Raw genomic sequence first — 23,424 nt, 5'->3', positions numbered from 1 at the left:
AGGGGGTCGTACCAACAGTTAATCGTCGGAAAATAAAGATATTCTTGAAAATTTTTTTAAAGCAACTAATATATTATTAAAATTTTCTGATTTATGATACTGATTTCTGATTATGAAAATCTCGGTTAAACGAAACAGTACTGTACTCGATTTCCATCGTGTGCCTTTTCACAGGCACAGCAGGTAAAAGGTAGCAATTTGCAGCCGTGTTCGAGCGTGAACACACAATCGCAAGCGGAAAAGCCATAGACGAGAATACGCTTGAACTGTGTCACAATAATTACCGAGTTTGACGCGGTTACAGTCGTATTCAGTGTCCGGGAAAGTCGTGAAACCAGTTGTGACTGAAAGTAAAGACCAGATTAGATAGAATTAGATAATTCGTCCCCGTGATTTCGTCATGACATTTTTACGAGTCATTGATCACTTTCATAGTGTTTCTCCTTTTTCAAAAGCCGGTTTCGATTCCGTACAAATGTTAATTTATTCATTGAACCGAATTTCGTGTTCCTTATTTGCTGCTGCTATCTTACCTTACACTCTTGATTATAATTAAAAATCAAAATTAATATAATTTAAAGGGAAGTGTGGAATTTTTTATTTTTAAAAATTGAATGAAAATAATTTTAGCACGGCATTTTTGTCTTTATTAATGATTTTCTTTTAAACTCAATTCAAGTTCGATCTAAAAATTGAAATTAATTTACTTTAATATTAATATATTAAATAAAAATGAAAATAGAATTTATTACATAGAGTGTTATTTCAAAGAAAATTAATAGAGTTACATTTATGTTTTCGTGATTGAATTGAATGGTGTTTAAGAGATTTGTATGATTTGTGAGTGAAGATTGCGATACTGATACAGTGTATTCGACAAAATACACATTCAACAGAATCACACCGGGTATGAAAGGTGAAACTAACGTAACAAATCAAACGAAACATTCAACGCACTGATTGCAGGTGAAAGAAAAGAATTCTTGAACATATGAGAGTATATTTTATCTTGTCCGTTTCAATAGAGTTTCATAACAAGACGTTTATTGATGTTCGGAAGTTTGTTGGTTCTCTATCAAGATTCTAACAAAGCTATTTGTCAAGTTTCGTGTTGGAAAATCGTTACTATATGATATACAAAATTATCACATATAGAATAGCAGCTAATGAAATATAATATAATCATTAATGTAAATTATTTACCTATATGTATTATCTGTCAAAGTACAAGCAAAATTAAATTCATATAAAAAGAGATATGTTCTGATTTCAAACATATTTCACTCAATTAAAAATTGTGCAAAGATATTGAAATGCAAAAGAAATAAATGTAATATTAGTTCATTTAACCAGTTGTTTAGAAGTTGCACAATGTCAGGCACAATAGGTTTCTATTGAGAAACGAGAAATTTTTAAGCTTTCAATTTTCACCATATTAATATTTATTAAAAGTGATTTAGGAAAGAAATAATATGATTCTTAATTATCAAGTGTTATTAAGCTCGTAATCCACATTTCTATCGTACAGAAGAAAAATCACCCTCTAGTTTAGAAGTGAAAGCGATTTGCCTGCTATAAACCGGTACAAAAGACGCGAGATCAGACGATAAGGTGTCGCACGCGATATCGCATGACAGTGACAATTGTTGTGCGTAACGAGATCAATCGGATGAAAATCTAAGGTGTGACCAAAGCTTTTACAGCTTTTCCGCGAGCTAGGTTACTGTCAAGCCGATTGATTTGCCGTCACTGTCCGTGCAACAGGTGTTTCTGCGCGGCGTATTGTATTTAGCTTGTTGCATATTAAAAAAGTATTTTCCTATTTTAGGTGAAAAATCCTTTTAGAATATAATTTATACCCGCGCTTTTTAGTTCACGTTATTAAACGCTTGACATAGAGAGTATTCCATGAAAAGAATAAATGTTATCTCTAATTAACACTAAAACTATCAAACCAATCAAAATGACTGGTTTCAAGTTCCTTATTTTAAATTACAAATTTTATCGAGGTTTTTTGTTAAAATTTATGTTGGCTATTATTGAGATAAAAAATAGATATATTTTTTAGTTTCATTTTTTATATTATTTTTAACTTAAAAATAAGTGTAGATTAAACGTCGGTAGTTCTAGTGTTAATCGTGAATTGTAATTAATACTTTGTGCCTTACAATTAGTACAGGACAAAAGTGGTAGATAAAACGTTGACGTCAACGTTATTCTACAATCCTGATTCACGTTCCTTTCCATCATATCCCACTTTCTCGAGCCTCCGCCAAGTGTCTTTACACCTCGTTAGTCACTGTCTCAGTGAAAACGGACGTCAGGTCGATTTACGATTCGCCGACAGGAAGAAGGATTTCCATCCTGGATCAAGTATACTCATTCGTTTTATCCGCGGCTGTGAGCGAAGGCGTAAAATAATGTGCTTCTCGTATGGCTCTTCTAATCACGTCTTATTCTATCTTACATTACCATTATAGAATCAAACATTATTATTGTTTTAGACAGTTGAATTGCCTTTTCTGATATTTTTCTGTGTTTTTCGAAACTTCGGACAATGGTATGAAAAAGGTACTCAAACTTTAACTACCACAATTTACAATTAGAGACAAATTTGACCCTTTTATAAAGATCTGCAGTATATTTATCAATGTTCTTAAGTATAATATAATTTTAAGATATAATTTTTTAATTTAGAAATGCAAATAAGATGTTTAATTAGGCATCCTTATAGAAAATTAGAAATAATTTTTTAAGTTAGATTGAAGAAAATAATATGTCGTAACTGTGGTAGATAAATCGTAGTTAAAGTACTTGACATCTAATACATGAAATTGTTTCCTTTTCCGTTTCCGCCTTAAAAATCGTTTTAAGGTGTCCGAAGATCTTGATGCGCAGTCTAGCACAGATTTAATTTGCCGTAGACCGGAAATCGCATGCCGGATGGAGGGCAAGCGAAATGTCTGATCGTGAAGTGTGATTGGAATGATAGTGTCGCAGTGTTCAACTCCGATTGACCTTCTGCTATTCATTAATTATAATTTTAATTAATAACGTTCACTTTCAACACAGTGTATATTCGACTCCGAGAGAATCCTTTTATCTAAATTTAATTTAATTTAACGCATCAATTAAACATATTTTATTGCATCAACAGCACATCAACGATTATTAAAAGGTATAATTAATTAACTTTTCAATGTGATACTACACATTATTTATTAATATAATATTAACGATATTCATAATTATTATTTATTGTTTCAATTGTATAAATATATTAAATTTATGATACCAATATAATCGATGACCCCCATACAAGTCAACATATTAATTAATTTATTGCTTCATGCTGATATATTATCACAAAAACATTTAGAGCTGAAATTAAAAATATTGCAAATAATAATTGAGATATTTTATTAAGCTTTTCTCATTAAATTAAACAAGTTTCGTAGTAGTATTTTATAATTTCAATACTTTCTATTTCTTTTATACACTTAATTTATATTTCGTGTCCATTCTGATTTTTTTATAATACACCCAATCTAACATTAAAATGAATCACCATACGAACACTTTGTCACATCCATAGTAACTGCCATTCTCCTAATGACGAACGAAATAAATCACCATTTATCACAATCGTAGCATTGATTGAAGCATCGTTAGGTTGAAAATTCGCGTGACTATTCTCGAATCGGAATAGGAAAATAAATTGCTGCGATTCGAGTTGGCCAAGGAACGCCCTGCTTCGAAAATGCCTAGCGTGTCGGTAATTTCACGAAAAAATGAACTCTGACACACAGCATGGGGCGCGAACCCGGAGAGATGGATTTGAAAAATTTTTTTTTTTCCGCTTTGATGGTTCGCTGCGGAAGCGGCTGACCCTTCGTCGTCATTAATAACGCGATACGTTTCTCTGTCTATCTGTCGCACGCGCATCACTTTGACGATCAGCGTTGCTCTTGTTACTTGTACGGTACGTAGCACGCGCGTGTAGATCGGATGAAAGGCCAGAATTAGGTACATACGTTGGTCGTAGCAGGTTTCTATGGGGCACCCTTCGTCTTCCTTCAGCCGTTCTTCCCCCCTGGTCTGACCCTATTTTCAAAGCACGCGTCCCAATCGTTCCGCTTCCCTTTTTCGGATGCGCACCGCGTGTGTCATTTATACCGCACGAAAATGCGCCCATTTAGAGACCCGTCTATCGACGTACAAATATTAGCAGATTTCATGGAATCTATGAATCTTGTAATTTTCTGATCTTCTTTTCTACCTGGGAGGAAATTATTCAGGGAGTTGGGAATTGAGAGGGTAATTTATAATTGGGACAATCATCCTTCGGGAATTATGGAATCTTAACACTCGAACAACAGACCATGGAGAGAGCCACAATTTTTATTTAATTTTCAGACTTTGCTGTTCAAAGATTAAGGAAATTAATTTGTATTGTAAAGTAAAATTATTTTTGCTGTTACTTTAAGTTTATTAGATTTTTTAGTACTGTTCCATAAAAGGGTTACATAATTTTAAAAATGTGAAAAATAGAAATTAAAGTTTCTAGGAAATGGAATATTTAGTCAGTATCATTTATATTTTAATGTTTAATACATTAAAACTTCAATTTATATGAACATACTGCATGCAATAAGGGTGAGATAATGAGGACATTCGTACAATAGGAACTCACTGATCCTCTTTTCTACATATAAATAATTTCTTGTTCGAATAATGGAAGCTCGTTTTCGGATAAACCGATTCGAGCACGAAATTTCATTATTTAGTTCTACATTGTACACGAAGGCTCATATAGCTGGAATAAAGTTCCACAATAGTTCAGCAGTGATTTTAGTTAATCAGGTATTCACTGAAATTCTGCCTGGATAAATAGGATTTAGGTAAATAGAGTTCCTATGTGTAATATTTCTACATAATTTCATCTTTTAACCTAGAAATTGTTGAAGATGTATTGTAATTGTCTCATACTCAGCCGGCAGCTTTTCAAAACCATTTCTCTTGGAAACGAATCTACCTATGAAATTATAATTGCTCTATTTGATCGACAAACTAAAGTGACCACATTTACCAAAGAAAGCAAATAATTATAAGAATCAAAAAAAGTATTTTAAGTACTATAATGGTGATTTGCATAGCTCATTGTTTTCAATTTTGTTAATAATCAACTTTCTAATTTTTGTTAAGTTTTGGGTTATTAATTAAGCTATTTGGTATTTATTAATTTAGCAATTATTATTCAAACTTATTTTATTATCTTCTTAAATATTAATTTATATTAGGCATTAGATAATAGTTAAAACTATATAATCCATTTAAATTAAAAATTATACAACCCAATTGTGCACACCTGCCTTATATCTTTCCACATAAAATCAATAACCTTTGGACTGTATGATCCATTTTTGAAACACCCCGGTGTAAGGATTCAACATTGAAGGGAAAATGATCGAGTATACGTAACATTATTATTTCAATTGTCAGTTCGTCATGGTATGTGCCTCCCTCTTTTTCTCCTTCAGATTCCATCGGTGAAGCTTTTCGAATTCGAACACCGGTACGGTGGCTGTTGTCAAAATTCGTCAAGGCCTGTCAAAACGACGACACTCGTTGGAAGGGGACCGCTACCCCTTCCAGCCACCCTTTTGTTTTCACGTATCTCGAGCGTCGTTCCACTTTTTTCCTTTCTATTTTCTCCATTATTCTAGTCTTTTTCCTGCATCGGATCTACGGAGGGAGAGAACTCGAAACGTCCGCATCGATGAAACGTTGTCGCTATTTGTTTTCCTTCCGGTCTTTAGCTAACTCGGCTTCCGTTGAATGGTTTCTCTGAAACTACACATAATATCTGAATAATAACTGGGAAAGGAAATACGACACGCGGAGTTCTCATTTTCTGCCATAGAATTATTAAAATTTCATAAATTCCATAAATTAGAAATTAATCATTTTCTCTCATATTTAGGTCAGATTTGCTATATTTTTGTGCGATCGAATTTGACTAGCTTTGAAATAAAATATTCAAAAATGTGGAGAATTAATTCCCAAAAAATTACATCAATGTTTTCAAATTTACCACCGCATCAAATGTTTATAAATTCAAATTCTTGGAAGCATTGAGAAAGAAATAAAAAAAATATTTCCCCTATCAATAATTACAAATGTCCAATACTTTTGATCGTTCCTATAGCGCAACAATAAAAGATCGTAATATTCTGATCGCGTCTCCTTCGAAGAGGGCGTGTGGTGAGTTATTATTTCGAAAAGAAAAAAAGATAAAGATTGCATTGTACGAACACGGGGCAGATTTCGTAAACAACGAGATTAGTAACTGACGCTGTGCAATGATAAACGAAGAGGCGTGAACAGAGGTACGCATGCTGTTACCGCGATAACGTAGATGCCGTAGGCGATAACCTGTATTATGAATCACAATGCTCATTAATATGAAAATGATATTCGTTATTTCTTCGCGATTCCCTTATCTCGTGAGCACGAGGGACCCGCAAGAAAAGGACAATGCACCCACTCGAACAACCTGTGCACGGAAAACGCGCTAGTCCCGTTCAAGAGAAGAACAATAAGAAATGTTACGTAACCTGGTGTATGCATTGTGACATGTACGTACACAGGCGTCTAGAAAGAAGAGAAAAAAAAAACAAAAAACAAAAAAGAGTGACATGTAAGATTGTTTCATGCTAGATATCAGTTTTTAAAAATGGACCTATGTAAGTTCGAAGCTTTTTTTTTACTTTAATAGAAAAAAAAAGAAAAAATGTTATACTTACACATTTCAAATAGGTTCAAGAAATATTGGCACAATTTTAACTCACTAGAGTACATTTCTACATGGGTTTAGAAAGTCTACGAACTTATTTTGTAACTGAATTGTTTAAAGTGGTCAGAGCAATTGTTCAAACGCATTGACTAATAATGTTCTATTTGTGCAATTATGTGTTTAGTGGCAATTTGTGATGAATGACTAAGAAGTATCTAGTGTAGTTATGTAGACCACGTACCATTGTTATAGTACTACAAACGTAAGAGAAATTTCATTGAACCATTGTTGAAACTTCACTTCAGATTCTTCTCATAGAGTTTTAAGAAATTGAAAAGGCCAACCAGTTGATCTCAAATGAGGTATAAGAGGATCTTTCGATGGAGGAAGTCTCCCCGACACTTTATGGTCTATGGAATCCTCCCCTAATGAGAGAGGGGGACAAACTTTTCTTCTCATCTAGTGATTACCATTTTTTGGATCATTTAAAGGGGTAGATACGGATGATGCATCGAGGTGACATCGCCAACATAATCGAGCCTCCAAATAGACTTACAGAAATTTTTACAAAAATTTATTATATTTTTTAACTAATGGACTCAAGTTCTCCTTTCAGTATTTCTAGACTGAAGCATAGTTATGTATAGTTTTGGAACTCATTTGCAAAGCCCTTTCATAAATATTAATTTTCCTATGGCAAGGATTACGCGATTGAGACTCCCATCGTTGTGTGTACCACCTTTAAGGCTTTCGCCCGTTTGACGCGTACTTACGTTCGCATAGTTTGCTCGCATTAAGCGAGAGCAAAGCGGTCCGTAGAAACGGGACGGGTTAGGTGAATGGATATGTACGAGTAGGTGAGTAGGTAGGTAGGTAGATAGATAGCTGGGGCAGGCCACTGTGTTCGTGTAGGTCGGGAGAATACACGGTTCGATGTACACGTGTTAGAGCGGTGATTTTAAATGTGCACAGGATGCAACTACCAATTTGAATAATATTGCATGTATACAGCGAGGTACATGAATTTTGGGCTTAACTCTTTACCGCAATGCTGGGTTCTGAAATACTACGTCTGATCGCGTACGTGTAAGAGATGATATTAAGGGTGTCTTCTAAAATCTGAAATGATTTTATGTTAATTTTCATCATTATAGTTATCCCCAGGCATAGTTATTTTTAGTTATACTTTTATGCATGAATTCAGTTTAGTATTGATCACATATTGATATTGTATTTCTATGAAATTAGTGATGTTGAATTTTCGATTGAATAAATTATTCAAACAATCAACGTTGAAGATACTTGAGGCAGTTAAATATATTTTACTTTTTCAATAAAATTTTGACAAAAATAAAACCAACGGGAGGTATTTTTGAAAATTTATTATTTTTTTCTTTTTGCATTAATTAGAAGCAAAAATTAATTAGAATGAAATTTCGTATAAGTATAATATGAATATTATATTTCAAAGCAATTATTAATGTTCAATTGCAAACAGAATGTAAAGTTTACATTCCTTCAGAAAAATTTCTTTAAAAATGAATTTGAGTATCCAAAAACGATACTTTTTTTTAAATTAATTTACCGTACAGACATATTTTTCGCTATTAATTTTCAACTTTCAACGCCGCATATAGACGTCGTACCTGAGCAAAAGGGTTAAACACTTGAACGAGTCAATCGACCAGCAAGAAACTTACAAAAGCCTACTCGACGATGCCTGCCCTGTATAAACAATATTCTGGTGGTGTAACTGTCAAGTGTTGTAGGATCGCTGACTTTCATTCTCCGCGTGCACGTTTGGAACAATAGCAATCGGGCCGAAGAGGCAGCATTGTACTCGTGTAGTTTATGAGTGCCGCACATATGCTACGGCGTCACCCGGTATGTTATTGTCGATGTTTTCCACGTTCGGATGCCATTTGACGTCAGTAATGAAAGAACCTGTAAATCACAGCCGTCCCATTGGTTCCGACTTCTGGAATCCGTTTTTCTTCCGCTATTTATATGGATCGATTTCACTTTATATCTTTCCTTTTCTCCATTGTCTAACTTAGCCTCTTCTTATTGTTAGTAAGTTTCCACGTGTTCGAAAGATCTAATTATTTATAAAATAATTTTAGCATAAATTTATTGTGCTTTCATTGTGCAAAAGATGTGAATTATTTTCCATTTTATGGGATAAGTGGTAATTCCTACTTTTAGTTTCCTTTCAATGTCACATCCAATTTTGATTATTTCCACTGAGTTATAAATAAATCAATAATAATCAAATTGAAAATTACACGAATCGCAATCTTGAAAATGAACAGCATAAAAGCTCGAATTAGGGAGAGAGTCGCAGATAAAACGCATTCGAACAATTGGGCGCGGAAATGATTCCATTTGGCGGCGAATTAGTCCTATTGTCTGTTGATGATTTCTGACCGAAATGTCCGGTGGGTTCGAATCGGAATCACTCACGAATCGCTGATTACCAATGATGAAGATCGGTTTCATTTTTCCGTTGCTCTGATTTTCCTGTGGTTCTGGTAGAACAGTGAAGCGTTAACTGTTTCGTGGCAACAGTAAGTTCGTATGCAGTCTGTCCAGTTTTCTACGCGACTTTCGTTTTGAAATTTTTTATAGTTTCTGTATTTGATGACGAATGCAATATTTAATAATTTTAGATTTTGAAAATTTTGAAACATGGAAATTTAAAAATTTGAAAATTTGGGAATATTTTAATTTTAGAATTTGGAAACCATCGAATTTTGGAACCTCAGATTTTGGAAATTTCAGAATTTTGGAATCTTAGAATTTTTGAATGTCAAAATTTTAGGATTTTAAAATCTTAGAATTTCGAAATTTGTGAATTTGAGTATTTACCAAATTATTCATTATGCATCTAATGAATATCATTACTTTTCGTTGAGAAAATTAGCATTTTTCGTAGCAGCTGTCCACATCTGTTTGACAGAAGGCTAGTATTTTTGGCTACGAAATCCTTTATTTATTGCATGCTTGTCAAAGTCAAGGCGTTTTCAAAGTACATTATCCGCTGGAGCTATTGTAAGGAACACTTGGAATTTTCTACGCACGTCATTCAAAGGTACTGTCTATACCTGGAGCCTAGTTTACACTGGTAAAGTAAATGGAAGACTTGCCATTTTATTCTACTGTTCCATTTTTGCTAGCTTTAGCACAATAGAAATGTTTCTTTTTAAATCTAAGTGATGGTTTATTTATGGTGCTTAATTTCAGAGGACATTAGGGTATATTTTAATAAAGGATATAAATTTTTAAGATAAATTTTTAAAAATACACCGAATTTTTTGGATATTGTTTAAAATATTTTAGAAAATCTAGGTGCGAGTCTCTTATCCTCGCCTTGACAAGAAAAGAATTAATTTGGGTCGCTATATATTTTTTCTTAAATGGATTAAATATTTCGCAATGCACGATTTGTGCACCACTGGATCAGAAATTATATCGGGATCGCGTATCACAGTACATATGTCGCGTGCCACGAAATGGAACCCTCGAAAATTGTCACCTTTGTTGAAAGGGGTTCACCAGTACGTTTTTCCGCTTACGTGGAAGTTTATGGGCCACGAGTAATGGGGCGTACCCTCGTGGTCATTGAATTTCGAGCTACCGGAAAAATGCATCTACCCGCAAAGGCATTCTTCCGTGACCATCTCGAGGATTTTATTGCTGTTGTGCATGCGTCGAAACGCATCGAGCCCGTACCTGCAAGATCCGTCAGCGTTTACGCTAACGCCATTCTCGGTGTTCATTTACATAAATGGAAATCTGTTCGGGTAATCGAACGAGACGCGTGCTTTCCTTTGATTTGCTTCCGTTCGGATCGTATAATTAATGTGACCCTGTTTTCCATCTTGGTCGAGCCTCTTATCATATACAAGGTTATTCAAAAAGAATATCTGTATTCTTGATATACATAATTTTGCTTTACGTATAATTTGCATGAAACGACAGGTAATTTTTGCAATTCAAAATCTCAAATGACGGAATTGGTTCGATTATTATAGAGCTCGGTTATTATTGTATATTGAAAAAATAATATTCTATGAAATAGTAAAATTTAGGAAATGAATATGTATACATATGTATATTTGTTCGATTAATTAATAACTCAGCACACGCATTTATTATCATTTTCTTAATAATTTATCACAACCACCTGCCTATTTGTTGTCACCTCAATGCCATGTCATAGCTTTTTATAGATAATTTTTCAACACTGACATACTGCACAAAAGTGACTTCACAGTTTCTGAAATGGAAATTAATCTAATGAAAAAAAAATGCAACAAATGGGGCAGATCTAATCGATAGAATAAATTACCATTGAAATAGCAGTTAAATGAATTAGATTGGATACCCGCGTAGATTTGAATCAATATTAATCAAACAGAGACAATTAATATTGTACTGAATATTCAATTATCCATTTATTTGAATTCTTTGCAGACAATCGGCGTATAAATATATTTCATCAAAACCGTCATAATAATTTATAATTTCGTATATATTCATTCGGAAAATATTGAAAAATGGAAGTATTATTTATTTTACCATAAATAAATATTCCAAGTGTTAAGGGAGTGTAAAAGGTTAACGTTTCGTGATCCCAAAGCTCCAGTGCTTTCCATGTCAGAAACTAAAAAGTGTTCGCGATAAGAAAATTGGCATGAAGAAATTATGGCTAAAATTAGCAGAACGTGTCATTAGGATAGCGAAAGATTGAGAACTAGTCGTGGGTGGTCAAAAGTCTCCTTGATTTACATAATCGTCGATTACCACCTACGGTACTAAAGCTTGATGCCAACAGCCGCGGAAACTTATGGGCGGACATATTTAACACATAACGGAACAACTGTGTGCCCGTGACACGGGGTTGACCTATAGAAACCATCAAATGCTGAGAAACGTGGAAAGGTAGGTGATTCTAAATGGTGGTGAGAAAGCTGAAGAAGTATAAACGCGAAGATAAGATTTATCAAGTTATTGTGCATTGAATGGTGTGTTTCAAAATATAGGAGTTCTAATACAATAATGGCACAAAATGATATTTATGGGATTTTAATTTAAAGCCTAATGTTTGAGGAAAATTATTTGAACGTTTCATCAATGTTATTCACACATTTTATGGTATTATTATAATAATAGGAAAAAAAATGAAAATACAAGAAAAATATAGTACTATTATTACCAAAAAATCAATTTTATAAAAATGATTTCCACTGAGCAAACAGCACTTTTTTTAGAAATGATAATTTATTATGTATCTAAAACTTTATTGTTTTTTGAACAATTTTGTTTGTCTATTTTGTAACATGGCAATAAATTAGCCAAAAACAAAGGAAATATATAATAAATTAATTAGATCCCTTTAACATTAGATCTTTCTAATTACTATGTTAGATCTGAATGTTTCACCATCCCTTTTATGGGCTTAAGATAAGAATACCAATAACGATTTTAATAATTGGAATTCTATAATTACTATCATAAGGCTACTGTTATAAAATAAATCCCCAATTAAAAAGGAAAGGCACCGAATTATCCAATAATATTAACCAGTCGTGTATAAAAACAATTGCTGCCAATTAAATCGTCAATAATAATTAACACAGAACCATAGATGGGATCGTCGATAGCTGTAACGACATTACAGAGTAGTAAAAGGTAATTACGATAAATAACGATGAAAAATGAAGAAATACGAAAGATGGAAGATGAGGGCGGAAATGGAATGACAGAGACCGAATAGAAAGGAGCAGAAATATGAAATACAGTAGGGAAGTAGATAGCGAAAGAGAAAGAGAGAAATAGAGAAGGGGAAAGATATTTCCTCCCTGGGGGCCCACTCGTCGATTTTCTTCGCCCCTCGTTCCCCCTACCCGATGCTTTGCCCCCTCCGGAGCAGTTGTGCCTGTGCCACTAGGATCGGGGCCTTACGAGCGCGTGACGCATGCCTGCTCGTTTCATACTCGCTTCGACGGGCTACGCGTACGCACGTGCGTTCCTCGGCAAAGCCCATTCAAGTCTACGTGCGGGAATCCTTCACCCTCGCCTACGTGTTTCAAGAGAACTCGCTTTTTCAACATTTTCTTCACCTCTTCCAGTGATTCTTCATCCTCTGTCGAAGATAAATACAGTTCGCGAGTTGTGTTTATAATTGAAGAATTTTGAAATCGAGTGATCCTTTTCATCCTTATCAGAAGTGATCTAATGTATTTTATGAACTTTTTGCTATCTATGTGTTTCTTTCTTCGGTGAAATAAGTGATTGAAATAAACGTTACATCGAACGCTCGTGAATCTGGTAATTACCGTGACGTCATATTTCGCTGATATTCGTCTAGTGTTTACACAAGTACCAACTTCGCGGTATCTTGAAGCGTCTTTCGAGAGTTCTCGTTGACTTTTGCCATTGGACATCCCCCCTATCCGGCAGGCTCGTTCTACACACGATCGTCGACAATCGACTCTCATACGAAGCGGCGCAAGCTTCACGATCGTTTCGCTGCTGTTTCGTTTCGCGTTTACTATATTCGTGTACGAACGCGTTTTAATCGTCGAACGTCAAATTCATCATTTTTATATTAATTTATCCGATCGAAAGAACAGTGTATATTTGTGTCGACCGATCAAGTTCCACGGTGATCTGTGCTTTTATCATTTTATCAAGAGTCTGGGATTTCGAGAGTGTTTCGAAAGGTTCTTCAGCTTCAAGTGTACTCCGTTTCAAGGTTCGCCGAGTGTTGACGATTTCATTCATAAATTAGAACGCGATCGGAACATTCTGCTCGCGATAAGCAGCCAGAGTACGCGTCATCGACGAAGAAGCTATCAGTGTCGCGATTCGTTTCCCGAGGAACGACAATCGAACACGTGGATCTGAGAATAAAAAATAGAGAATTTTTCAGAGAAGAGAGAACTATTTCATAGCTGAAGAATTTTCTATCGAGGCTCCTTTTGATCCTGCGACTTCCTACCACTCACGCTTATCTAACTGGAGCGATTCAGCTTTGATGTCGAAGCAAAAAGGCTACCTATGAGAGTGACTTTTTTCTCTACGAGACCATTTAGCCGGGTACCATTAGCCGGGATCTAGAAATCGAATCTCAAAGTGGAAACGTGTCATCGGTATCTATTGATGAGAAGACGTTTGGTCGACGACCGCGGTTGCTTATCGTGGTGATACTTGTGGAGAAAAAGACAGAGAAGGAGGAGGAGGAGGTGTATATACATACATATCGAGGCGAATCGTGGGTGGAGACGAAGCTGAGGTTGTTTTCTCCTCGATAAGACTGGCAAGAATTACTAGAGAAAAATCGTCGACGAAATAATTACCGTGTAGAAAGGGTGGAAGACGATTAATCGTGCTTTCGATTATTCCCAGCTACGCGGTGCTGGTGGTGATTTTCGAGGGGAAAGCGCGTAGGTGTGCTGTGCTCGTGTACCGTGGGCGGCGTTCAATGATCGTTGCGTTGTCCGTTGATTTTGTCGTCTATCGACCCGCCTCGAATTCGCCTGGATGCCAGTTTTGGAAGGCGGCATAGCTAAAAAGCGAAGCGTCGACAGGGCTGCTCGCAAGATGCGGATGAGACTCTGCACCGGTTCCAAAGAGTCCTACACTCTGCTCTCCAAAAAACGGTAATTCGTTTCACTTTTTGTAAACCATTTATTATGTACCTACAATATTTTCAGCGTTCGCTATAATTACTCTCGTTATATTGCCGCGGTGAGGGAAAAAATTTTTTAAGCTTCCAAACTCTAATTAACTAATTTACAATTTTTACATTTACCATTACCCTGGAAGTCGTATGCTCTCTCCAAAATCACAGCTAATATTGATGTTACAGTAGTCTCTCGTTATATTGCCGCGGTGATGGTAAACATTTTTGAAGCTTCCAAACTCAAATTAACTAAACATTTACAATTGCTACATTTATTATTACACTAAATAATAAAAATTCCCTAATAATTTCTATAATATAAAATAAGAAATCTAGAATTCCATTCGTCCAGTATTTTGGCCAAAATTAACAATACTTAAATTTCAAAGAAGAAATCTTGATACATTGGAAAATAGACTGAAAAGAAATTTCAAATAAGATTTAAACCCTAAATTACCTTTTAGGTCGGCAGAAATTCAACTCCATCGTATGAGGATCAAATACAATACCCGACAAGTGTCTTAAAACTTTTGAATGGTAGTTTACACACAGAATTACCGTCGAAACTATGTTTCTATTGAATATTATCCTTATAAAAGGTCGCGACGTTGTCCTCCGGGGTACGGTGTTAGTTTACCTACTCGAAGTTGGTAAGGAAAGTTCAGAACATCGTGCAAGTATTCTTCCTGTAGGATGCATATCATTAAAGGAGTTTAGACGTGACCACGTTTCATCTTAGACGGTTAGCATATACCAGGGCAACGTCGTCAACTTTGTTCAGAATCGTGTAACGAGCCATAATCCCTCGGTAATTTACGAAATGACAGTCCATAAATATTTCGTTGGTAAATTATGATTACGGGTTCGATCGACTGGGCCGTTTCTTTATCTTGACGCTCGAGTACCTTCCTTCCCTCGCTGTAATCACGAGTTTTATATTATACGCGGGTTCGCTGAATTCCAAACGAGCAGTATTAACGGCGATTCAGAAAATCGGAATGCAACGTGTAACGTGATACACGCGGATGCACCAGAAATGTACTTGTTTTCTCATTCGAATGATCTTTTATTCTGGATATTATAAGGATAATTGTAATTGTTCCTTTGGTTGCTCGACGAAATTCATATTTCGTTTCGTTGGAGGCAATATTGATGATTAAATACGTTTATGGTTTTATTGTGAATTTATTCTATTATAAAATTGTTTTCAAGTTTAATTAAATGTAAATAATAGTGATATTTTAATATTGGAGAAAATTCACTAAAGTGTAAAGCACTACGGTATAAAGAATACTTTCTCTGTCAATTATCCTTGAATGTCGACGTAATTTTACAAAAATCATGTAATCGAAGATCCTTTCAAGGTTCCTTAATTGCTTAAGCCAGACAATCATGGTATCCGCTACTTTGCTCCAATTGATATTTAAAACACCATCGCGGTGATGTATGGCTCATTTCCATTTAAATGAATCGCCGAAGAAATCTCATTTTCACTTTGCCGGGATTTTGCAGCAGAATTCTTCATGCCTTTATTCCGATAATATGAAAATTAGGTAGCTGGATATACGTTCGTTGATATTCAAATGATCGCGAACGTGTCCATGGAATTTTTTAAGTTAAAATTCAGTCGAATCACGTGTATATTCGCGATTCAAATTGTACAATGCTTTTAACACTTTTAGGTAAAATCATTAATGTACGTATAGTTGTTTTCATTAATATTTCAACACCATTGCGAACGGAATAATTTATTTAAAATTAGTTAATTAGACTTTTACATTTACCAAGCGTGTTATTTAAATTTTTATTAAAGGCTTGTATAAAAAAATTGCAAATAACGAATCTCTATTTTTTTCTTTTTAAATGTTATCTAGTAAAATAGCCTAAATTTCGAAAAAAAAAACTTATTTTGTTTCGAATATTGTTGGCGCATTACCCTCGGACGAGGCTGAATTTTAATTTAATTTCTTATTTCATATTTTTATTTTTAAAATTTTACATTGTTCCTTTAAAAATTATTCTTCCAATATATGAAAGTCTTTCGTTTAAAAGGGTTAAGGCAGGTCTTTGACCAGAATATCCAATTAGTATTCTTGATCATACGTCACCTGAAACAGTACCATTTTGACTTTTGCATCGGACCAGTCATTCCGCCATGGATTGTTTCGTTTTTAATGAGACATTCCAACCAAACCACAGAGACATGAAATATTGCAACAGCAATTGGGAGCGAAATTATGGTAATTCGTGGCGGGAGGTATTTCGTCTACCGTTGTTGTAAATATTCATTCGTACGGAGCTTAAACTATTTACATAGATGCAGAGGCGAGAGAATTGAGAATTCCAGGGGACCCTCGGTGAACATTTTTTCGTATCCGATTACGAGTGAATACGATAACCACCTTGATGACTCGGAGATCCTTTTCACGGCAATGCGACGGGTAAAAATATTGCACCTACCGCAAATGAATCGACGCGGTACGAAACAAACGACGCCAGAAATTGTCGTGCAATTAATTACCAGTGTCACGGTATGTAAATATTTTGTACGGATATTTTCATCCGTCAAAATGTTTAAAGGTTTCCGTAACTTGTTTCTGAATGTATAAGCGATGTTTTAAATATCAGTTCAATTGATGAAAGTGAGATTAATAGTGATAGATTAACTTGTTAATCAAGTATTAATTAACTGGTCGTTTGTTTCATCAATATTCAGAAATTAATTGCATATTTGGACGTAAGCAAGCAAACGTATGATGACACGAATTTACACATGTTTATTTCATTCTTACTGCAAGCAATTTATTTACTAATTTGTATAAATTATTGCAATTGTCATCTTTCGTGCAAGCAAATTTTATTATAAACATTTTATAACCTTCTTGAAGGGAAGAAGTTACTTTTACATCATACATGAAAAAACTTGTATTCTTCATTTTTTGTTTATTTTTTCAAAAGTAATCAACCTTTCATTGCACCATGATTACTAGAACAGTTTATATAAAATGAACTCGTATTCAATGCGTTAAAAAATAAAATATAGCAAATTTGCTTTTATATGACACACAGTATATTTCAGCCAGAGGGCTAAGAGTAACCCTTCGTCATACAAAGTATCCCATTCGATTCATTGATCCACGATAACTAGCTGGATGATTCGGACTTTCTTTTGATCGATGTAGAAGGAAAACGTATCCAACGACGCAAATTAACCGACACGTTTGCAACGTCACGAAAATTATGACATCGTGGATCGCGTGCAGAACCCGAAGAATTATCGCCATTAATAATGATTTAGTTGAAAGGAATAGGGAAAGGGGTGTGCGCAGGTATAAAGGCAAACAACATTCATTCCCCTGTCGGTATCTGTTACACGCGTTTCTTCTGTAACGCGCGTGTATCTACTCATTGAAAAGTATAGTTAAGCCGAATGGCGTTAAGTCGATGGTGAACCTATAAATTCTCAACCCTTTCCTTGTAAACCCGCTTTGGTACCGCGAATATCCTTTGAAGTTCCATTTAACACGAGATTCCCGATCGGTACATATGTGCATACTGTTACAATCATATTACAGGGATATTTTATGCTTGATTTTTAGAAATTATTTATTACTGTGAGTTAGTTGTATCGACCTGTCGTTCTGTGAAATGGAACAGCTTGTTCGGTTTCTTTGACGCTTTTATATGGTTTATTTTATTTAAATAAAAATTATTTTTTTGAGTTTTATTTTGTAATTTTTGAAGAAATTATTTAATCATTTATTTATATATGGAAAAAATTCATTGGAAAATATTCAAGTAGAGCACCTAATAAGTATCCCAGAACTTCTTCAGATTTTGATATAGTAAAATTTCTATGATATTAAAATTTTCTCATAACATTGAAGTTAATTAGGTAAGGCGATAAAACTGTCATCTTAACACATAAATCTCTTATGGAGAAAAATATTATTCAATTTAGCTTAAATGAAAAATATGTCCAGCGTATATAATTTCAAGCTTAGAGGAGCTGCAGAAGGTTGAACGTAGCTCATGATAATGAGAAATTATGAAAATTTATTTATGCTAAGCGTAATGCTCTTTAGCTAAAACTTCCCTTCCTTGCATATATTGTGTACTATGTATAAATTGATTTTAAAATTCAAATTTTTTTTATTAATTCTTCTAATGTAAACATTTTAAGTAAAATGAATAAGTACACTGATGAATCAAACAGTGATGAAATTGTTCATCGAAAGTAAATATCCGTGGATGTATTTTTTCGGTGTTTTATCGGTTAACCTTCGACCTTACCCATCGTTTTATCGTGGTCTAAATTAAATTCTTCTTTGGACAGGAATATTTTTCTGTGCTTCCATTATTATAACTTTGAGAACTTCTTTACTTGTGCTAGATATTATATGATCTGAGATTTCAAATTCTATACTTTCAATATATACTTCATGGCATACTTGATAAAGTATTTATTTATCTTATTTTCATCTAATGCTATCACATATTAATTATAATTTGACGATTGATAATTTTTTTAAGTACACTAAATGATGCTTTCAAACCTAATTTTATAAACAATCTCTGCTAGATATGAAAAGAGAATGTAAAATAGCAAGAATCATAAATTTTACAAAATATGCAGTCATCAAAGTGATCATGATAAAATTTACTGTTTTGTTATCACTAAAATTACATGGAATCGTTGACTTATTTTTTATTTTCTACTGCATATATTATATATATATTCTTGATAACTAGTTACAAAGCTTTATCAAGTACATTTTCTTGATTCTGAATATAGGATCTGAACCTGTTAGTAGACTTTTCAGACGTTTTTCTCTGACAAGTGCTGCATAATATACAAATCATCGAAGAAAAACTGGTAAAGGCTTAGAAAGTTGCATATGCTATGAAAACTCGTATTCTGTGTCGAAGAACTCGATAAAGATCAATGGGTATGCTTCTGATATCAGATAAGGGATAGTTTCCAACATATTCCATGAGCGACAATGGATGATTTATATCTTCTTCGTTCAAAAAATGTTTGATATTTTTGCATATGTTAGATCAATGTATCTGCTATATATACAGCATCATTCAAAAGCCATGGCTTATTTCCCCTTTTGATAATCATTAATTACATGTATAATATAAATTATTAATTGTCAAAATATGTAGTTTCATTGTTGTGTATATTTATAGATATCTGTTCAATATTAGTTAAAAAGAAAATTTATTATTACTAGAATAATAATTAGAGAATAATTAGAGAAAGCTTAATTAATATTTTTTCTCGGCCATGAAAAAGGACTGGATTTACATTTAATTATAAGACAGATATGAGACAAATATACAGGGTGGCTCAAAATTGAAGTACACCACGAAAACTTTAAATTCTTTGCATTAAAGGAAATTGAAAAATTCTTTGAAAATTTGAGTAAAAAATTGAAGTAAAATCTTATCACTTGATCCATTTATCTATATTCTTTATGTAAACAACCAATAGTGGTTTCTCCTTTTTCATTTACACCTAATCAAGGGAACCTTACAGTGTACATCATCCTCGACACATTCTGTGTAAATTAACATGTAAATCGAGAACAAGTGACCGTATGTTCACGATATCTTCAGCTTCCCCGATGGTTCCGCTTTCCTTCATGGCCAGCAGCAGCTGGCAGAGTTCCGACTCTGAGCTTGTCCTTCCTTTTTTCCATCTCACGCGAAGTGTGTGTCGTTCATCCGGCCATTCCGCTCCTCGAACCCCAAGGATGAATCGAACCTCTGTGAATCGTACTCCATTCAGTGGATTTTCGATCGGTAGAAAGATCGCGGAAAGGAAACTGTGTCATTAACCCTTGCATGGCTTCTGAACGTTTTCCGTGAACTAAAGACCTCATACGCGCTATGTGAAGACCGGAAGGAACAAATTAATTTTTTTAAATTATTTTTTGAATATCGACCCCTTCAGTGCAGGAGAATTTAACACAAAACACATTTAATATTTTAAATAGAAAATTTATAACATTGACATACATTCTTTGGCAAGTAATTTAATAATAATTATCATTATTGGAATGAAAGTTGCTTTTAGTAAATTTAAAAAGGAATTAATCGCTATATTAATTCTCAAAGGGTCAGTTGTGACTTAGAATCACAAAATGCATTCACTAGTATAAAAGTATCAGCTCTTAAATTTATAAGCACTTATATGCAAGTTTTGAATGTCGAAAGGTATCAATTGTTATTTTTTGTGAAATAATGAAAAGAAGTAATGACGATTAATAGATAGAGTTTCCTTTAATGTTTCTGAACGGTCGAAAGTAAGCGAGGATAGGGATATAATTGAATTCCTTGTCCATTATCACGTTTATTTATTTCAATCCGGCGGCCTTGTCAGCAATGAACTAAATGATTTATTACCAAGATCGACGTTCCACGGGTTGTATGAATTCCCAGGGCATCGTGGAGCTTGAAACTGAAACTTTTCTCAGATAGCCATAAACCTGGATAACAGATGCGATACACCAGCTTTTTCTATACCTCTCCGTTACTTTATAAATTACTTATTTCTTGTTGAATGTAACATGTGACCCGAAGACCTGCAGTGAAAACAAATTGCATATCTCTGCTGTCTTTTGCCACTTTTTTCCTTTTGAAAATAGAAGACCTTTTTTTTACTATCGGCATTTCAATCATATCGATTGATTGTTGTAATGTAAACCGCGTATAAATTTAAAGCATAAATTCTGAAGAAAATGCCTTTGCAAAGCTTTCATTAATTTTACAAATAATATTGTCAATAACAAACAGACAAACGTACAATTTACAGGTGGTTGACTTATAATTAGTTCCACGTTACGAAAGTAACTTTTTTTTATTCGACTTTTTCTAAATTTTTATAGGCACTTAACAATTACTATTTTTCAAATATTATTATGGAATAATGCATTTTGTTGTAGAGTAATTAATTAAATTTTATGAAATGTACAAAAGCTTTTATGACTGACTGTAGTTGTTGACAGTTTAGTTACTATAGTGTTCTGACAATTAGTGATGTTCCTTTTAAAATCCCGTTGAGTGCTTAAACACCACGTTTTCATGCTGGTTGCAAGCAGTGATAAGAAACTAGTCTCAAACGCGGCCGCTTCTTATCTATGTTGAATTCGTATCAACGTTAGCCTTCCTTTCTTGTCGTTCAAGCCCATTCCGCAAACATTTGAAATTCAAAATCTTTATCCCCCAGACACACCTTACGTCAGTCTTCGCACTATGACAAAATCAGAGCATATCGTGCAACAATCATATACTATTGATTATTAAATTTAATATTATTTTCTTATATAAATAAACAATGTTTGATTTTTTCAAATATTTTTAGTGAATAATAAAAGGAATAACAAAAAATGCATTTGGCATTTTTGGAACATGGTATTCGAATTTTGAAAATTACACCATTGCATTGTAAAATTGGAAAATATATTTTGGTATTTTTTTTTTTTTAATAGAAATATTTTTTTCTATGATAGAAAAAATTTATAATTTATTTAAGGAGGTATTAAAAATGTTTGCACGATGTGTTTGCAGAGAAAACGTGTGAATATTTGAAATAATTTATAGAGATAAAGTACTTTTTTCTGCACGATTTTCCAAAAGTGCCAAGTTGAATACCTTTAGTGTATTTATAGTGTATTAAAACAATAAAATAGTTTAGGAGAGTAAGAAGGTTAAGACTGATCAAAATAAAATTCACGTTTCGGCAAGGTGAAATTTTGCATAAAAACCGGAAGAGGTTCGAATCACTGGCCTATTTTGTATTCATTAATTCAACGGCGTGCGTGCAAGGCGCCTCGTTCTTAACTTTATTGCATCGCAATGATATCCTTATCACTTGGAGGTTTTCGCGGAAACGCGGAATAATGGAATAGAATGGTCCATTGTGTAATAGCAGCAGTGATTCGTCTCTCATGTGATTCGCAGAACTGTAAAACCATCGAAGAGTACGCGATTTCCACTCCGTTATTGTGTTGTGATACCAAATAATACAACCTATAAATAAAATCAAAAACTCACCACATAAAATGTTATTGCTTACAAAAATATTTTAGAGTATAATTAGCACATAAAATTGAAAGTTCATTTAACTATTATTAAACTACAATCTCTTTTTCAATATCTCTCCACCTTCAATAAAAAAAAAATTACTTGATTGACCCTGTACTATCCTTTGTACTCCGAGATAGCTTCTTCAAATATGAAGAATATTTATTTGTAACATTTTTCCACAATGCACCGTTTCAAAGATACCAGATAAACGCTTTCATACTGGACGTTCTTTTCAACGTTCTTATCTTTTCCTGTAAATTCTTTTGAAACTTCCACAACAGTCGTAAACATTCAAGCTTGTTTTTTAGTGTCCTCTTTTATGGAGAAATACACCGTCCATTGATTCTAACTTTCATTTATTGTAACGCGGAATAAAAATTTTATTTAATTAAAAATTTATTCTGCTGATACTCGATCTTGGTATAGAATTATCTAAATAAGACGTTGCATCTTTGAATTTAAATAAAATTCATCAAGATCCTTTATTTTAATATAAACTCCATTTTACCTCTTTAATTATGAAGCACAATATTATTCAAATGACCTCTTTAGATGTTTTTACCACTCCAACCCCTCTGACCTAATTTACCATTATATTATAATTTCACATAATTGAGAGTCAATTTCGTCACTTAATTCCGTAGCAATAATAATATTTGACCGATACAAATAACAGAGGATGAGAAAAAAAGACATTTAAGAAGTACATATATAAGTAGTTAAAGCTTAAGGTGGCAGGGATCAGGAGAGACCACGTGCAGAGGAGGCATTAAATTCCGCTCGTTCCGCCCACGTAGCTTGAAATCATCCTTGTCCCCTTAAATGCGGCTCACCGCTAAAT

At 33.9% G+C, this 23,424-nt stretch overlaps 1 protein-coding gene across 9 annotated transcripts in view; it reads left to right on the top strand.

Annotated features, from left to right (window-relative positions):
• The window catches only part of LOC114875658 (rap1 GTPase-activating protein 1-like), a 143,018-nt gene that overhangs the window by 35,694 nt on the left and 83,900 nt on the right, over positions 1 to 23,424 (top strand). Inside the window, exon 1 of one of the 9 annotated variants that reach the window (XM_029186190.2) lies at positions 13,049 to 14,463. The exons of the other annotated variants lie outside the window; for them this stretch is intronic. Coding sequence (XP_029042023.1) covers positions 14,345 to 14,463 — 119 coding nt within the window. The 5' untranslated portion in view covers positions 13,049 to 14,344. Of the gene's footprint in view, positions 1 to 13,048; positions 14,464 to 23,424 lie in introns of those variants that run through there. 9 annotated transcript variants of the gene reach the window in all.

Source organism: Osmia bicornis, chromosome 2 (assembly GCF_907164935.1).
Source record: "Osmia bicornis bicornis chromosome 2, iOsmBic2.1, whole genome shotgun sequence".
NCBI lineage: Eukaryota > Metazoa > Arthropoda > Insecta > Hymenoptera > Megachilidae > Osmia > Osmia bicornis.
This window is presented reverse-complemented; position numbering and strand designations above follow the sequence as displayed.